Source organism: Rhincodon typus, chromosome 19 (genome assembly GCF_021869965.1).
Source record: "Rhincodon typus isolate 14 chromosome 19, sRhiTyp1.1, whole genome shotgun sequence".
Lineage (NCBI taxonomy): Eukaryota > Metazoa > Chordata > Chondrichthyes > Orectolobiformes > Rhincodontidae > Rhincodon > Rhincodon typus.
The window spans coordinates 51,765,298-51,784,798 of record NC_063350.1 but is presented as its reverse complement, the minus strand read 5'-3'; the positions used below and the strand labels follow the sequence as shown (position 1 = coordinate 51,784,798).

The 19,501-nt window shown below is 42.1% G+C and overlaps 1 protein-coding gene across 1 annotated transcript in view; it reads left to right on the top strand.

Annotated features, from left to right (window-relative positions):
• LOC109916283 (engulfment and cell motility protein 2) overlaps window positions 1-19,501 on the top strand; it is a 125,492-nt gene that overhangs the window by 11,863 nt on the left and 94,128 nt on the right. Inside the window, exons 3-5 of the mRNA XM_048608518.1 lie at window positions 9,646-9,718; window positions 10,075-10,125; window positions 13,621-13,790. Of these exons, the coding sequence (XP_048464475.1) occupies window positions 9,646-9,718; window positions 10,075-10,125; window positions 13,621-13,790 (294 nt within the window). The remainder of the gene's footprint in view (window positions 1-9,645; window positions 9,719-10,074; window positions 10,126-13,620; window positions 13,791-19,501) is intronic.

The following is a 19,501-nucleotide window of genomic DNA, read 5'->3' as shown; positions in this document are numbered from 1 at the left end:
CTCCTTGCTAACTTGGGATACAACCTATCTGGACTAAGAGACTTTTCTACTTTGAGGATTAGTCAATCTTTTAAGTACATCCTATTCAATGTGGCTACTGCTTCCACTTATTTGTTCCCCTTATACTTCTAGCAGTGATGACAGGTACACAATACTTATTTAGGACCCAAGCCATGCTTTCTGCCTCCACAATGAGGTCTCCACTTTTGATCCCTAACCACCACTTCCCTTGACCTTGACTGTTTTGCGGTCATGAAAGAAATATGGGTTTCCTCTTATGATAGTTACCATTCATGCTGTCTTTTTGTCCCCTTAATTTTGTGATTGTAGAGGTGCTGGTGTTGGACTGGGGTGGACAAGGTCAGAAATCACATGACACCAGGTTATAGTCTAACAGGTTTATTTGAAAACACCAGCTTTCAGAGCCTCAGTCCTCCTTCAGGTGTTAGAGAAAGAGGTGATATCAGATACAGAATTTATAAGTAGAAGATCAAAGATTCACACCATTGATGAGGATGTACTAAACAAACCTAAGTTGCTGTTAAATCTTTAATCAGTTAGAAGGTTTTAATTGATTAATATGCATACGTAAATCTGCAAATTCCTTTCAAGTTATGGTCCTGAGAGAACTAAAGGTTTTATCAGTGTAAAGAACAGGTAATGTTTTAGGTCAGACAATGCATGTTAGGCGTGCGACCTTGTTCAGAATCTGTTTGTGATTTAGTTTGGAGTCAGACTGGGTTTATTTCTAAAGTAGGAATTTATAAAATGCTATGTTGACTGTCTATAAATTGTGTGCTTTTTGAACAAAATAGAATGTATCTGCAATTACAAAATAGATTCACGTGTGTGTGTGTGTGCGTGTGTGTGTGGAACTTGAAAGGAATTCAGGGATTTACATATACATATTAATCAATTAAAATCTTTTAACTGATTAAAGATTTAACAGCATCTTAGGTTTGTTTAATACATCCTCATCAATGGTGTGAACTTTGATCTTTTACTTATAAATTCTGTGTCTGATACTACCTCTCTCACAAACACCTGAAGAAGGAGTGAGGTTCTGAAAGCTTGTGTTTTCAATAAACCTGTTGGGCTATAACCTGGTGCCGTGTGATTTCTAACCTTTGTTTTTAGATAACATCTCTAGTTTCTATTTTCAGCCTGATTCCCTTCTGTATTATTAACTGTACAATTATTAGAATCCTCCTTTTTCTGTCTCATATATAAATGAATGAATGAATGATTAATTGTGACATATACCTAGGGAGATATAGTGAAAAGTGTTCTATTGCCACAATCCGGCAACGTTTTGCAGTACAAGAAGAATGAACGAAAATACTTAAATAGAGTTCATCTGGGGCACCAAACTTGGCTCCAGGACTTCTACAAGGTCCCCTCTCTGGGCCTACTGTAGCCAGGGGCCCCCGCTCCACCATCAGTGCAGCAGATGCCCTGCCTGCTCTAGAGCGGATGGAATTTGACCCAAACCTCTGTGTCCCTGCACCTGGACCAACCAATGCACCACAAGAGGGGCCACCCTGTATCTAAGGAGGATAGTAAGATTATTAATCTCTATCTTTAATCATCCAGTGAACCCCAACGTTAGATACCCTTCCGTTTCCTTTAATGGGATTTATATCTACTCCATATTTACACTATTTATTCCTAGAAAGCCTTCCATTCTGCAATTACAGTTTTTGCCTGGCAATTTTGGTTGTAATTCACCTGCGCTAGATCTCTTTTCAGCTCACTGAAGTTAGCTGCCTCCAGTTACGTATTTTCCATAATTATTCTAAACCACTCTGAACTGATGATATTGTGGTCACTATTGGAACATAGAAGAGTACAGCACAGGAACGGGCCCTTTGGCCTATGATGTTGTGCCGAACATGACGCCAAATGAAACTAATCTCTTCTGCCTGTCCTTGGTCCATATACCTCAATCCCTTGCATATTCACGTGCTTATCTAAAAGTTCCTTAAATGCCCCTATCGTACCTGCCTCCGTCACCACCCCAGCAGTGCATTCCAGATTCCTACCACTCTCTGTGTAAAAACACTTGCTCCTCACGTCTCCTTTGAACTGTTCCCCCACTCACCTTAAATGCATGCCCTCTAGTGTTAGACATATCAACTCTGGGAAAAAGCTTCTGATTGTCAACCCTATCTACGCATCTCATAATTTTATAGACTTCTATCAAGTCTCCCCTCAGCCTCCACTGCTCAGGAGAAAACAACCCAAGTTTTTCTAGCCTCTCCTTATAGTTCATACTCTCTAATCCAGGCAGCATCCTGGTAAACCTCTCCTGCACCCTCTCCAAAGCATCCACATCCTTCCTGTAATGTGGTGACCAGAACTGAATGCAGTACTCTAAGTGTGGCCTAACCAAAGTCTTATAAAGCTGCAACATGACATCCTGACTCTTGTACTCAATTCTCTGACCAATAAAAGGCAAGCATGCCATACACAACCTTTTACCACACTATGTACTTGTGTGGCCACTTTCAGGGAGCTATGTACTTGAACCCCAAGATCCTGCTGCACATCAATGCTATTCAGAGTCCTGCCATTAACTGTATACTTAACATTTGATCTCCCAAAGTGCGGCACCTTACTCTTAACCAGATTAAACTTCATCTGCCATTTCTGTACCCATTTCTATGTCCCGCTGTATCCTTCGACAACCTTCTACACTATCCACAACTCCACCGATCTTTGCATCGTCTGCAGACTTACTAACCACTCATCTACATTTTCATCTAAGTCATTTATAAATATCACAAACAGCAGAGGACCCAGTGTGGATCCCTGCGGAACACCACTAGTCATGGATTTCCAGCCAGAAAAACACCCTTAAACCCACTACCCTCTGTCTTCTTTGAGCAAGCCAATTCTGAATCCACGCAGCCAAGTCACTGTGGATCCCATGCATCTTAATCTTCTGGATAAGCCTACTATGAAGGACCTTGTCAAAAGCCTTACTAAAATCCATGTAAACAACATCACTGCTGTACCCTCATCGATCACCTTTGTTACCTCCTTAAAAAGTTCAGGCAAGTTAGTAAGACATGACCTGCACTGCACAATGCCCTGCTGACTGTCCCTAATTAGGCCATACTTTTCCGAATGTGTGTAAATCCTTTCCTTAAGAATTCTCTCCAATAGCTTCCCAACCTCTGATGTGAGGCTTACCGGTCTGTAGTTTCCTGGATTATCCCTATTTCCCTTCTTGAACAGAGGAACAACATTAGCTACTCACCGGTCCTCTGGGACATCTCCAGCGGCTAGTGAGGATACAAAAATCTTGGTCAAGGCCCTCGCAATCTTTTCTCTTGCCTCTCCCAGTAATCTGGGGTGGATACCATCAGGCCCAGGGGACTTATCCACCTTAATGCTCTTCAAGAGATCCCTAAATGCTCCATTTTATTCCCCTGAATTGGATCCAGTAACTTGGGCTGGAAGTACATCAATCAAGAAAATGCTCTTTCTCCAAAATTGGTTTTAGTTACAGGAAGCAGAAGGTGATGTCAGAGGGTGTTTTTGGGCCTGTGTCCACTGGCATACAACAGGGTTCGATGCTGTGACCACTGCTGTTTGTAGCATGCTTTAATGACCTATACACAAATGTAAAACTTATGATCAGTAAGTTCGTAGACGACACTAAAATTGATGGTGTGGTACATAGCAAGGAGGAAACACTTCGACTACAAGACGATACAGACAGACTGACCAGTTGTGCTGAACATTGGCAAATGTTATTTAATCCGGAAAAGTGTGAGGCAATGCATTTGGGAAGATTATCAAAGCAAGGAAATGCACGTTGACGAGTAGGACTCTACAATATACAGAGAATCAGATGGGCCTTGGTGTGTACGTATATAGATGCTTGAAGGCAGCAGGACAGTTGGTTAAGACTGCATGTACGATACTTGTCTTTATTACTCAAGGCATTAAATACAAGTGTAAGGAGGTTATGATGGAGCTGTATATTATTGTTGGACCACAGCTGGAGGACTGTGTGCAGTTCTGGTCACCACATGCTAGGAAGGTTGTGAATGCAGTAGACAGGATGAAGAGGAGTTTCACCTTGATGTCGCTTAGGTTAAAACAATTCAGCAATGAAGAAAGACTAGATAGGTTGAGGTTGTTTTCCTTAGAGCAGAGAACGCGCAGGAGGGTCTGATTGAGGTGTTCAAAGTTCTGAGGGGCATAGATGGGAAGAAACTTTTCCCTTAGTACAGGGATCAATAACCAGAGGACACAGTTTTAAGGAAAGGAGCAGGAGATTTAGAGGGGATTTGAGGATTTTGTTTTTCACCCAGAAGGTTGAGAGCATGTGGAATTCAATGCCCGAAAGGATGGTAAAAGTGCAAACCCTGGAAACATCTAAGAAAGATTCAGAGCACCAGAGTATACAAGGCAATGGGGCAAGTGCTGAAAAATGGGATTAGAATAGATAGATCATCATCATTGGCACAATGAGCTGAGTGGCATGTTTCTGTGCTGTAAAATTTCTAACTCTTGTACATATTTCAGGAATCCTGTTCACTCTTTGCATTTTGCACTGTTACTATCTCAATCTATATTAGGAGAATTGGAATCCCCACTTTCACTGCTGTAACACTTGCACCTTGCCGCAATTTGCCTGCAAATTTGATCCTCTCTCTCTTTTCCACTATTTGATGTTTATATCCAGTAGCTCACCTATTATTGCCAAGTCCCAACCAAATACACTTTCTCTTTGGTCCCTCATCTGCATCATCCATTTTCAATACTGTATAATTTATTTTGATCAATACTGACACCCCATTCCTTGTTTTCTGTCTTTACCTTTCCTGAATACCTTGCAACCTCGGTTGTCACATTTCCTATTTTTCCCTTTCTTTGAACCAGGTCTGTTTTATTGCCTCTATTTGCTTGTAGTTCATCAGCCTTTTTTATCACTTCCTGTGCATTTTCTCACAAGCATTCCAAACCCATCTCAGACAGCCTATTATTTGGCCCTCTCTGATTCCTCCCAATTTTTAATTCATTAATTTATTTGCTGTTTTGTTGGATATGTGTGTTGCTGGAAAAAGCAGCATTTTTGCCCCTCCCTAATTATCCCTAAACTGAGTGGCTTGCTGGACCATTTCAGAGGGCAATTAAGGAACAAACACCAATGCTGTGAGTCTGGAGTCACATGTAGGCCAAAGCTGGTAAGGATGGCAGATTTCCTTCCCCTGGACGGCATGAGTGAACCAGATGAGTTTGTACAGCAATTGATGAACATTGGCTAGGCCAATTCTGGTCTCCCTGCTATAGGAAAGATGTTGTTAAATTTGAAAAGCTGCAGAAAAGATGTACAAGGATGTTGCCAGGGTAGGAGGGTTTGAGCTAAAGGGAGAGGCTGGATAGGCTGGTGCTTTTTTCCCTGGAGTGTCGGAGACTGAGGGGTGACCAAATAGAGGTTTATAAAATCATGAGGAGCATGGATGTGGTGAATAGTCAAGGTCTTTTCCCTGGGTAGGGGAGTCCAAAATGAGAGGGCATAGGTTGAAGGTTAGAGAGGAAAGATTTAAAAGGGATCTAAGGGGTAACTTTTTCACACAGAGGGTGGTGCATGTATGGAATGAGCTGTCAGAGGAGGTGGTGGAGGCTGGTACAATTACAACATTTAAAAGGCGTGTGGATGGGTACATGAATAGGAATGGTTTAGAGGGATATGGGCCAAATGCTGGCAAATGGGACTAGATTAATTTAGGATATCTGGTCAGCATTGATGGGTTGAGTTTCCAGACTGTACAGCTGTATGACTTTGTCTGTGAGAGTTGTCATGGTCACCACTACTCAGACTTATTTAATGTTCCAGACTATATTAATTGAATTTGAATTCCACCAGCTGCCATGGTGAAATTGGAACCCATGTCATCCTGGCACTAGCCCAGACCTCTGGATTACTATTCCGGTGACATTAGTCTTCCCAAATCTCTGGTATTCTTTATCTCTTTCTAATCTTCTGTCCACTTGGTTTCCCTTTCTGCTATATCTTCTTGGTGTCCCCCTTCTGTCTTACCAATTTTTATTTAAAAAGTCAAATTTAAATTTTGAAAACATGAACTAATCTTGTGAGAACCTGGACCTCGGGGGGCATTCAGGGCAGCCACCGTCCTCGACAACGTGTTGACATTTGTTCTAGGCATTTACACCTACAACAACTTGCACTTGCATAGCTTCTTTAAAATCGGACAGAAGTGGATGCTCGGCCAAAGAAACAAATACTATCCCAGATGACCAAAGGCTTGATCAGACAGCTGGGTTTTAGAGGAGGAAAGAACAGTGAAGGCTGAATGTTTCTGTGGAGAATTGCAGAGGGCTGAAGTCGTGTCACTACCAGTGGGAGGGTCGAGGCCTAGAAGCTGAAACGGAGTAACAGAATTTTGGGGTGTGTGTAGGGCTTGACATGGATAAGAGCTCGTAAGTGTCAAGGATGTGAAGGGAGCAAAGAGAATTTTAAATTGATAGATTTAAGGGACATGGAGTTACTGTTGTGTACAGCAGGTGGCCTTTGCGATGGGGTTGATGTACAGTTGGGCCTTCAGTTTGGGATCAAAGTAAGACTTTGAAGATTGCAGATGTGCTGGTCTGGCCCTCAAATGGTAGCCAGGGCGGGAAAATGGAATTGGAGGCAATAACACCAAGTATGTAGAGAGCAAAAACAATTGAAAAGTTTTTTTGGACCAATTTACAAATACAAAAGATGATTGGCTCAAGTTCTGATTAAAGGAAAATTTGCATTAGCTTAGGCGCTGCAATAATTTCTACCCTACATACAGTGCAGCATGTCCCTGTCCTCTCTCAAGGCTTAATATCAGATGCCCCCAGCTGTATAATACGGGTCATTGAAACTGTCCATATCTACAGTGGAAGCTCCATCTATGATGAACCACAAGGAATTGGATCAGGTGGGCATGTGACTCCCTACACTGAATATTGACTATTTCCTTTGTGTAATGTGGGAGTGGTTGGAGAGTTTGGTGCATTCTGGCCCATAATTAAGGTCAGGATTGGAAGGACAGCTGTTGAAGATAATAAGTCTGATGTACTGGGACATTGAGGTTTGGGGTTTTAAAACAACGTGCGTGTAATGCAGGATACTCCAATTGGCCAGTGGACCAAGCAGAGCAAAGGTCCCTTTCTGGTATTGTCAACAGTTCACTTGGTACCTGAAGCATGCGGGAAGTGGGCAACTGTGAGTCTGTGTCTCCCCATGAGTAAGTGCATTCAGAGCGGAGGGAAAAATGATTTCAATACAATGTTCCTAGTGTATTTAGTTGTATTTTAACTGAATTTTGTTCATTTGGCATTGTACGTGTGGAGATTAACCACAGTTGTGATATTTTTCATATTCACATGCAGACAAAAATGACTACTCCGCTATTAATAGTTTTGTGGTTGTGAACGAGGCAGTTAGCAAATAAGCACAGACTGATCTGCTCTGTGTAAGAGTCCTGATGTAGAATAATAGTCACTATAATGAGGAAATCATGTTTTAGATGATTACACTTTGATTTATTTCAAGACTGAAATAAGTGTAAAGACGCTGGTATCTCATCACCAAGTCACCCTTTATTTACACGTGCACAGTGTGTGGGCTCTGACCAGCTGGGTCAGAGCTAGTCCCTAGAGGGAGGAGACTCTCTGAATTTCCTGTTTATATCTGTCAGCAGGGCTCCTGATTGGCCCAGTTTAACAACGCCAATCAGGGATCTCATACTCAATGAGATCCACCTGGCCCTCATTCCAATCATTACAAATGCATTCTGACTTTATGCGTTGCTACGTATTCAGTCTAAATTTGTCCTAATATCTAGACCCTTCCGAGTGCAAATCAATGGACCAGTGTCCAGGACTCTCAAGCATATCTGATCCCATGAAAAGTGTTGTACAGCTTAAATTGTACACAAATTTCTCATGCAACAATGTGTTAAACACAGAGTCCCATCAGTGTCAGATGAGCAGGTTGTTGAGGAAATGAGATAAGGGAAGAGGGTGGGACTGGTGCAGAGAATTGGAACAGGCAGAGCAATTGCAGAAATTTGTGAAGTTGTTGACTTGCTCGCCGAGCTGGCTTGTTTTTGTTAAGACGTTTCGTCACCTAGCAAGGTGACATCATCAGTGAGGCCTCCGATGAAGCAATGTTGTTCTACTCCGCATGGAATTTATATTGTCCGGTCTGTTATGATGAGTAGTATCATTTCCGGTTTTGTTCTGTATGGGTTTGTATATGGGGTCCAATTCTATATGTTTGTTGATTGCACTATGGGTTGAGAACTATGCCTCTAGGAATTCCTGTGCGTGTCTATGTTTGCCTTGGGTTACTACGGTTGCATTGTCCCAGTTAAACTGATGGCCTTCATTATCTGAGTGTACTGATATTAAGGAGAGTTCATCGTGTCGTTTTGCTGCTAGCTGATGTTCGTGTGTTCTGATGGCTAGTTTCCTTCCTGTCTGTCCGATGTAATGCTTGTGGCAGTCGTTGCATGGTATTTTGTAAACTACGTTGGTTCTGCATGTTGTGGGAATGGGGTCTTTAATCCTTGTGTGTGTTTGTCGTAGAGTGTCCCACAAGCCCACAGCCACTCTGCGACTAACACTTACAAGGATTAAAGACCCCATTCCCACAACAAGCAGAACCAACGTAGTTTACAAAATACCATGCAACACTGCCATAAGCATTACATCGGACAGACAGGAAGGAACCTAGCCATCAGAACACACGAACGTCAGCTAGCAGCAAAACGACACGATGAACTCTCCTTAATATCAGTACACTCAGATAATGAAGGCCATCAGTTTAACTGGGACAATGCAACGTAGTAGCCCAAGCCAAACATAGACACGCACAGGAATTCCTAGAGGCATAGTTCTCAACCCATAGTGCAATCAACAAACATATAGAATTGGACCCCATATACAAACCCATATGCGGAGTATAACAACATTGCTTTATCAGAGGTCTCACTGATGATGTTACCTGGCATGGTGACAAAATGTCTTAACGAAAACAAGCCAGCTCGGCGAGCAAGTCAACAACCTCGCCCACAACCCGAGCTACAAATCTTTGCAAAAACTTTAAATACCGAAAAATGTATCAGATGAGCTATGTACCACTGATGCTAACAGGGAAGATGTTAGATAAAGTGTGAGGTGCAGGGCATTTCCTTTTGTGGCCCTGTTTTCTGAATAAATCTATTTTGATTCTGCCTTGAGTATAAATTGGAATGTAACATTATCACAGTAGTTCACATTTGGGTCATTTCTAGGTTGGGTACTCTCCATATTTTGGGAGTCCTTTTGTTGGGCATGGGTATTGAGTGATACAGAGCTAAGGCAGACAGATAGATCTGAAGTGCACATCAACACATTGTTAATGGAAATAGACTGGTGATTTACAATTGCTGATTACCTTGTCCGTTATTGATGGCATACTGATTAGGTAATGATACTATTGATTACTGTTCCAAATAACTAAGTAATGATCAGTAACTGTTTATTATATCTGCTCGCCCGTGATTGTGGTTCTCAATTGTTTAGCATTGCTGATGCTGTGCTGGACACAGAAGGGATTTTTGATGAGATTTATCTGGTTTGCCTCAACAGGTGGTCTTTACCGAACCCAGAGCACTATACTCTACGGTATGCTGATGGGACCCAGCTATACATTACAGAAAAGGTCAGTCCTCTGGGTTCCTGAAGTCTTTAAACCTCCACAATACCAGGATTTAATCTCCATCAGTCAGTCAGTAATTTGGTCATATTTATTGCATAGGGAATAGATGAAGAAGGCCAACCTGACTTTATTCATCCAGAAATACACTGCTGTTACCCTGTTGTAACATCTTAAATTATTCCAGAGCTACGCTTCTGCTGTCTGCACACCTAGTGTTTGAGCTGTTTCAGACCATTCAGTAAACCTCACTGTCTGTACTTGTGCCAAACAGGTGAATGTAAATTAACAGCTGTTCTCCCTTTTTAAATTCAAAATTGTCCTTCTCTTTTTGTTTCTCTCTCTCTCTCTTCCTCTTTTAGACTCGCAATGAGATTAAAAATGGGACAATTCTGCGTTTGGCCATTTCCCCTGTGAGTATTAGTCATTTTTTAACACATCTTGTGAAGTGCAAACACAAATACACATTTGTTTCATGTGATTCTGCTGGAATGGCTGGTATGAAGGTGCACTTGATAATGGCCCCTAGGTCACACTTAAATAAGATCAGTGAACTGCAAATGCCTAATGCATGATCTCAGGTAGCTCTCCCATGAAGTGGGTTTAAATTTCAAATCACTGCTAAAGTAGTTTTGTTTTGTTTGCATTTATTAATGATCGGAGATGGTTTGTGAAAAGTTATCCTGTGCATATTTTGGAAACTAAACTCTTGCTATTTGTGAATGTGACTGGGTGGAACTTTAGTAAGTCAGCATTCAGAAACCACTCCAAGTCCAATGAGTAACTTTGGTGTTGTAGCTTATGCTGCTGTGGAAGGTCAGTGTTAACAGCCAACTCAATCAGGAAGACTGCAAAAATCATTAATTATTGACCGACACGGCTGGAAAATATGCTTGTGATGACAGCCAGCTGTATTTATATAGCGTCTTCAATGTAATAAAACACCCCAAGGAGTGCTTTTTAATTAATTCATGGGATGAGGGTGTCACTGGCTAGGCCAGCATTTATTGGCCATCCTAATGGATGTTAAGAATCAAACACATTGCTGTGGGTCTGGAGTCATATGTAGGTCATAGCAAGTAAGGATGGCAGTTTCTTTTCCTAAAGGATATTAGTGAACCAGACGGGTTTTTTGCTGAAAATCAACAGTGTTAAAAAGCAAAACTGAACACCAAGCCAGATTAGCGCACGTAGTCGAAAAGTGGGCCAAAGATTTTAGGGAGTATTTAATTAAAGGAGGAAAGATGTAAGGAGGGAATTCCAGTGCTTGGACCCAGGCAACTGAAGATATGGCCATCAGTGATGGAGTGATCAAAACTGGGGATGCCTGAGGCTGAATTAGATATTTTGAAGGGTTCTAAGATTGGAGGAGATTATAGGGAAGGGAAGAGGTAAAGGCCATTGTAGGATTTGAATACGAGACAAATCCAGACATTGCTTAACCAGGAATCAATGTAATTCAGTGAGCACAGGGTAATGGGCAGATGGTACTTATTGCAAGTTGGGACACAAGTAACAGAGCTTTGCAATAGGTCATATTTACAAAGGGTAATTCAGGGGACACCTGCCAGGAGCAAGTTGAATAATTAGAAATAACAAAGACATGAAAGAGGGTTTCAGCAGTGGAACTGAGGCAGAGACAGAGTCCAGTAATGCCTTTAGTTGTGCATCTCAATTGTAACTCAGTCCGTAGAGCTCTCACAGGCGGAGCCACTGTAAAATTCAAGCGTGAAAATCTAGGCTGATAGTTCAGTGGAGTAACTGAGGGAATGTTTCCCTGCTGGAGGTGTTTTCGTTTGGATGAAATGTTAAACTTGGACCATACCTGCCTGTCAGATGAACATCAAAATGTACCACATTACTACTTCAATGAAGAGCAGGGGAGTTATCACAGGTGGCCTGATCAATAGTGTTATACTTATATTTGTGGGAGCTTGCTTTGTGGAAACTGGCTGTTGTTTCCCATAATGTAACAGTGATCAACGTTCCAAAAATTATTTGTTGGATCTAAAACACTTTAGGACTTATGGTGATCAGGGAGGGTGTAATATAAATGCATGTCCTTTGTTTATTGTTTCTCAATATACAGCTGGCAGCATTTATTTCCATCCCCAAAGTTGACCACATAACTGTGGCTCTGGAGTCTTATGTAGACCACACTAACTGGCAGTTTCCTTCCCTAAAGGATATTAATGAACCAGATGGATTATTCCTGACAATCGACAATTTTTAATTCGAGATTATTTTTTAATGGAATTCAAATTCCACCTGCTATTGTAGGATTCAATCCCAGGTCCCCAGAACATTACCTGGGACTGTGGATCAATAGTCGACAGATAAAACCACAGTGCCATCATCAGTACTGGAAACTGGATAAACAGTCTGATCATTTAGAAACTCAGGAGGAACTGAGAGTGATGGTGGTGTTAGTGTTGGATGTCATCAGTGTACACATGAAAATCAATCATGTAGTTTCAAGTAGTGTTGATGAGGAGCAGGGGAGAGTAGATTTTAACTAATTAGGATGGCGCAGATGGAGTTCAACCTGGATAAGTGCAAGATATTGCATTTTGGTAAAACAAACAAGGGTACGGCTGATACGATTAATGGTAGGGCATTGGATAGTATTGTAGAACAGAAGGACCTACGGGTGCAGGTACATAATTCTTTAAAGTTTTGTATCACATATAGACAGGATGGTTAAAAAGGCATTTGGCACGCTTGCCTTCATTGCTCAGTCCTCTGAGTATAGGAGTTGGGACGTTATGTTGAGGTTGTACAGTACATTGGTAATGTCTCTTTTGAAATGCTGTGTCCTGATAATAGGAAGGATATTATCAAGTTGGAGAGGGTTCAGAAGAAATTTACCAGGATGTTGCCAGGTATGGAAGGTTTGAGTTATAAGGATAGGCTGGGACTTTCTTCACTGGAGCATAGGGGATTGAAAGTGACCTGATAGAAGTTTATAAAATAATGAGAGGTATAGCTAGAGGTGCTGGTCGTTGTCTTTTCCCTAAGTTGGGGAATTTCAACACTGGGAAGCACATTTATAAGGTGAGGGGAAAGAGATTTAAAAAGACATGAGAGGCAAATTTTTTACACAGAGCATGGTTCGCGTGTGGAATGAACTTCCTGAGGAAGTGGTGGATGCAGGTACAAATACAACGTTTAAAAGACATTTGAATGAATATATGAGTAGGAAAGGTTTGGAGGGATATCGGGCTAGGAGCAGGCAAGTGGGACTAGTTTAGTTTGGGATTGTGTTCGACATGGACTGGTTGGACCGAAGGGTCTGTTTCCATACTGTATGACTCTATGACAGATCTTTGGAGGTCACTGCATGTAACAGTGTGGCAGCAGGATGAGAAGCTATTACAAACAATACTTTAGTTGTGATGAGACTGATTGATTGAAATAAAACTAGGCAAGTGAGTCCACCCAGGTGGACAGCAATGGAGAGGTTTTGGTCGGTTAAGATGGACAAGGCCATTAGTTTACCTTTGTCACAGCTATGTAGCATGTCATTGCAAGCTCCTCAGTAGGATCAGGTGCAGACTATCTGCCTGGATTGGATGATTGTGACTGTGTATATCAGTTGACAGCTTGTGAACACTATCTGGATGCGAGTTAAAGAGGTACCGGATGATCAGTACCTGTAGGGCTATAGTCAAGCAGGAGAGGGGAAATCAGTGCAGGCTACTTTGTTATACCTGGAGCCGAGAGTGCCAGTCATCTGTGCAGTCAGACGATACTGTGGAGCAAGGGCAGGCTGGAAGAGGAGAGCGTGAGCAAAGAAGAGCTGGATGCATTCCTGCAGTACTGAGTGTTAGGCATTGTATTGATTTTAAAATTGATAATTCATCACATTACAGAAGAGCCATTTCTCAAGGGATCTATATTGTTAACAGACTCGAGCAGCTCGGCAGCTGTTGGAGAGGATCCAGTCTTCCGGCCTGGACTCCCGTCTCGATGCTTTGAAGGAGCTGGCGAAACTTTCTGCTGATGCCACCTTCGCCACTGAGTTTATCAACATGGAAGGAATTTTCATCCTCACTCTCCTGGTGGAGAGTGGAACCAAGTTAGTGTCCCAGTGTTTTTTAAAGAAAATATATTCTTTAAATGGTTGCAACGTTCAAGACTTGTACTTCAGTTATGTAGAAAAACTAAAGAAACTGCAATTGATTTTCTTCAAAAGGTTAAAAGTAGGTTTAGTCAAGGGATTTGGAAATGTAAATAAAGAGACATGTTTCCACTGTTAGGAATGCCAGTGATTAGAGGCATTGATTTAAGATGGTTACGATGTGAACCTGAGGATTTTGTAATGCATTTGGGTGTTATAATCTTGAATGCACTGCCTGACAGGGCAGTAGAAACATGTTCAGCAGTCGTTTTCAGAAAAGGATTGGATAAGTGTTTGAGAAGACGCTCTGTGCCAAGCCGTGGACTAAGACTAAACAAACAGTTCTTTTAAAAACAGCCAGCACATGTTGAAGAAGAGTCATATTGGACTCAAAATGTTAACTCTGTTTCTCGCCCCACAGGTGCTGTCAGTTTCTCCACTGTCTTGCACTTTTTATTTAACATGAGAAGGAGGACAACCAGACTTATATCCTGTGAATGTTTCTGTAAAATACATTCAGTAATATTGCAAGGATTTTGGAAATTACATATACCACTTCTTGCACCAAAAGGTTCAACATCTCACTGTCATGTTTTGGGGGTATCTCTCCAAGAATACTGTCAGGTTGTTGTACAGTGTAAATTTCCTCTGCAAATGTTGCCCAATCAGAGTCCATCTATTGGACAAATTTTCAGCACATTGAAGGACAAATGAGAAACGTAGGAAATAGGAGCAGGAGTAGGCTATTCAACCCTTACAACCTGCTCCTGCATTCACTATGATCATAGCTGATCATCCAACTCAGTACTACGTTCCCACTTTCTCCCCATTACCTTTTAACTCCTTTAGCCTCAAGAACTATATCTAACTACTTCCTGAAAATATTCAATGTTTCGGCTTCGACCACTTTCTGTGGCAGAGAATTCCACAGGCACTCCACTCTCTGGATGAAGAAATTTCTCCTCATCTCAATCCTAAATGGCCTACCTTTAAACTGTGACCCCTGTTCTGGCCTCGTCAGTCATCAGGAACATCCTTCCTGTATTGACCCTGTCTAGTTGTGTTAGAATTTTATAGGTTTCTTTGAGATCCCTACCCCACCACCGCACCCCCCACCCCAACCTCATTCTTCTAAGCTCCGGTGATTGCAGTTCTAACCAATCCAGTCTCTCTCCATATGTTAGTCTTGCCATCCCAGGAATCAAGTCTGGCAAACCTTTGTTACACTTCCTCTGTCGCCAGAGCATCCTTGCTCACATAAGGAGATCAACACTACACACAAAATTCCAGGTGTGGCCTCACCAAGGCCCTGTAGCAAAACATCCCTGCTCCTGTACTCAAATCCTTTTGTCAACGTACTGTTTACTTCTTCACAGCCTGCTATACTTGCATGCTTACATTCAGCAGCTAGTGTACAAGGACACCCAGGTCTCATTGCACCTCCCCCTTTTCCAGTCTGTAGCCTTTCAGATAATAACCTGTTTTAGGAACACATTTTTCTGAAGAAGGGCCTAGGCCCGAAACGTCAGCCTTCCTGCTCCTCTGATGCTGCTTGGCCTGCTGTGTTCATCCAGCTCTACACCATGTTATCTTAGGAACACACTTGTCCACGTTATACTGCATCTACAATGCATTTGCCCACTCACTCAACTTGTCAGAGTGATGGAATCGTTGACTCCAACCAAAGCAGCTGACTTCACCTTGTCCTGATCTGGCAAGTGACGTGTTTGTTGTTTGCTGAAAGTTATTGCTGTTTCACTAGTCTCTTGAGCGGGGTGTCCTCCTTCAGCTACAACCTGTGCTCATGATTTCCCCCTGCCCCGCTTCCCCCTGAGCGGATACCTACTTTTGGTGGGATAGTTGATGCTGAGGTGACGCTCACACATTCCAAATTGTTAGATTGCTTGTTGGTTCTGAGGAAGGATCACTGGACCTGAAACGTTAACTCTGCTTTCTCTCCACAGATGCTGCCAGACCTGCTGAGTTTCTCTAGCAATTTCTGCTTTTGTAACTTGTTTGAGTTGTCTTTATTTCGGTTTTAACAGAGGAGGAGCCAAGTTGTGGTATGGAATCCGTAGCAAGCCATTGTCAGAAATCGCCCCACTGCAATTACCCAAACATTAAGGGATCAGGAGATAGCATGGGCCTTGAGGTAGATGATCCATGAGGGTCTAGTATGTCAAAGCAGGCTCGACAGACAGAATGGCCTGCTCCTACTTCTATGTCCCTAATCCACGTTTTCTGTGATGCCATACCCCAGAGTTGGCTGGGGAGCAGAAAGCGACCATCTTCTTGCACTCTATTTATAATCATTGACTCTTCAAAAAGAAGCAGTGTGTATCGCTTTTGTGAGATAATTTACCAAGTACAGGCAAGGTGAACTGTTCGATGTAGTAAAGTAAAATGTGAGACAGTTGGCTAACTGGAGAGCAGGGTTATTTCTGTCTGTGAAATGGAAATAGTTAGTATGATGCATTTTGTCTTTCTGGCCTGTGCTAATACTTACCAGCTATCCTCATTTACCCTCATTTTGTGTTTTACTTCCAGCAACTTACTGGATAAATTCAGGTAAACCTTGTTCTTGTGTGAAATATTTGAAACCAGAATGACTGATGGCTTCATCCCCATTGGATAACCATTTGTGCCAACATTAAGTAGTGCCCCATTGCTTTTAGGTAATTGGAAACATGTAGAGCAATGCAAGATCATTAACAGCCATCTTCCTTGTTTTGGCACACCCTGAATGCCCCACCCCCCCCTCCTCACTTATCCCCCACGTCATTTTGCATTGTGATGGACGCCTGCTCATCACCTGTACCTACTGGACTGTTTTGTTTATTGGACGGTTTGCTTTTCTGACTTGTATCGGTGCTCCCCCCTCAGTCCGACCACAACCGTCTGGAGATCCCTGTCAGTAAAGTGGGTTTTTCAGGACTGCCTCGCCTCCTTTGTAAATGTTTGAATTATTCGCTTGAGCAGGCTGTTTAGCAAGCTGAGCTTTGCTTTCATCCTTACTGTGAGAATTAGCAGGTGATTGGGTGGCCCAGTCACAGGTATGTCTGATTGCCTGCTTGGTTGAATGCGATGATGCCGTCTGTAAACGTGCAGATTCATGCACAAGTGCTATGTTAACTTCTCCTTGATCATGTGCATTTAACGCTCTGCTTTATATAGTTCCTGACAATCCTTTAGTACTTAATCTGAGTGAAGGCCCCTAATTATTACCTTGGAGGGTTGATTGGATTGAGTTGTTTAAAATGCTGAAAGGATTCCATAGGGTCGATACAGTGAAACTGCCTCTGCTGGTAGAGGGGGCATTGTCTTCCAGTTGGAGTTAGGCAGTTTCACAAGGGAAACAAAAAAAAAGACAATTTTCTTCACAAGAAGTCTGTTAGAAATCTGGAGCTTTCTCTCCTAGAGAATTGCAAATATCGGGGTTGCTGTGCAGCTTTCTAGCAGAAATTATATATTTTTATTGGGTAAGGGGATCATGAGAAATCGAGCAAAGGTGGATAAATGGAGTTGAGGTTCAAATCAGTCATGACCTAATTGAATGGCCGAACAAGCTGAAGGGGCTAAATGGGACTACCTCTTCCTAATACTTGCATTAAACAAAGACATGGAATTAAACAGTGACAAATCCTTAGGACCTCGCAGTTTCCATTCGAGGGTGTTGAAGGAACTACGGAGCACGTTGTATACCCTAACTATAATCTTTCACAGTTCACTAGATACAGGAGTCGACCCTCTGGATTGGAAAATTACAATGTCATTCTGCCTTTTTAAGAAGGGCAGAAGAAGAAAACCACAGAATTACAGACCAATTAGCCTAATAGCTGTATTGGGGTAATTATTAGACCCTATAATCACTTATGCACTTTGGTAGGAAGAATAGAGGTGTAAACTATTTTCAAAATGGGGAAAGGCTTTGGAAAGCTGCAGCACAAAGGGAATTGGGAGTCCTTGTTCAGGATTCTCTTAAGGTTAACATGCAGGTTCAGTTGGCGGTTAGGGAGGCAAATGCAATGTTTGCATTCATTTCAAGAGGGCTAGAATACAAGAGCAGAGATATACCGCTGAGGTTGTGAACAGTTTTGGGCCCTGTATCTAAGGAAGGACATGCTGGCGTTGGAGGGGGTCCAGAGGAGGTTTACAAGAATGACCCTGGGAATGAAGGACTTATCACATGAGGAGCGGTTGAGGACTCTGGGTCTGTACCTAATGAAGTTTAGAAGGCTGAGGGGGGGATCTGATTGAAATTTATAGAATACTGAGAGACCTGGATAGGCTGAGGCAAAGATGTTTGCACTATTAGGAGAGACTAGGTCCCAAGGGCACAGCCTCAGAGTAAAGGGATGAGTCTTTAGATGAGGGGGAATTTCTTCAGCCAGAGGACAGTTAATCTGTGAAATTCCATGCTTCAGAGGGCTATGGAGGCTGAGTCATTGAGTGTATTTAAGACAGATAGATGGGCTCTTGATTAGAAAGGAGATCAAGGGTTGCAGGGAGAAGGCAGGAGTATGGGGCTAAGAAACATACCATCTCTGACCAAATGGTGAAGAAGACTTGATGGGCCAAAAAGCCTAATTCTATGTCTTGTGGTCTTAAGGATGGGGTGACTGAGTACCTTGAACATTTTCAGTTAATCAGGAGAAGCAGCAGGAATTCATGACCGGTAGGTCATGCCTGACAAACCTCATTGAATTTTTTGAAGAGGTGACTATCGTAGTGGACAGGGGAATGTCTATGGATATTGTTTATATGGACTTAAGGCTATTGATAAGATCCAACATAAGAGACTGTTATGTAAGGTAGAAACCCACAGAATTGAGGGTGATTACTGACATGGCTGGGAAATTAGTTGAGTGGCACAATGTGACCAGTGGTGTCCCACAAGTATCTGTGTTAGGGCCTCAGTTTTTCACATTATTTATTAATGACTTGGATAATGGCAGTGATAATACATACAATTTTGCTGAGGCACAAAGTTAGGCAACATTGTGGACAGTTTAGGTGATGGTCTGTCAATATCCCTTGGTAATTTTATGCTAAGTGAATGAGCAAAATGGTGGCAGATGGGAGTTAACTGTAAGCAAACATGGGGTTATCCATTTTGGACCAAAGAAAAGATAGATCAGGGAACTTTCTAGATGGTATGAGTTAAATACAGTGGAGTTCCAAAGAGACTTGGGGGTTCAGGTGCATAGATCTTTAAAATGTCACAAACTGATGCTGAAAATTAAGAAATCTAATGGAATGCTGTCCTTTTATATTTAGAGGACTGGAGTACAAGGATGCAGAAGTTATGCTGCAGTTATACAAAACCCTGGTTAGACTCCACTTGGAAGGATATATTGGCCTTGAAGGGAGCACAACATAGGTTTACCAGAATGATACCTGGACTTCATGGGTTAAGTTATGAGGAGACATTCTACAAATTAGGCTTGCTTTCTCTAGGATTTAGAAGATCAAGAAATTATCTGATCAAAGACTTCAAAATATTAACAGGAGAAGACAGGATAGATAAAGATAAACCATTTCCACTGGCTGGGGATTTTAGAACAAGGGGCATAGTCTGACAATTAGGGCCACACTGTTCAGGAGAGGTGTTAAGAAGCACTTTACAGACAAAGCTGGTAGATGTTTGGAACTCTGTTTTCTAAAAATGG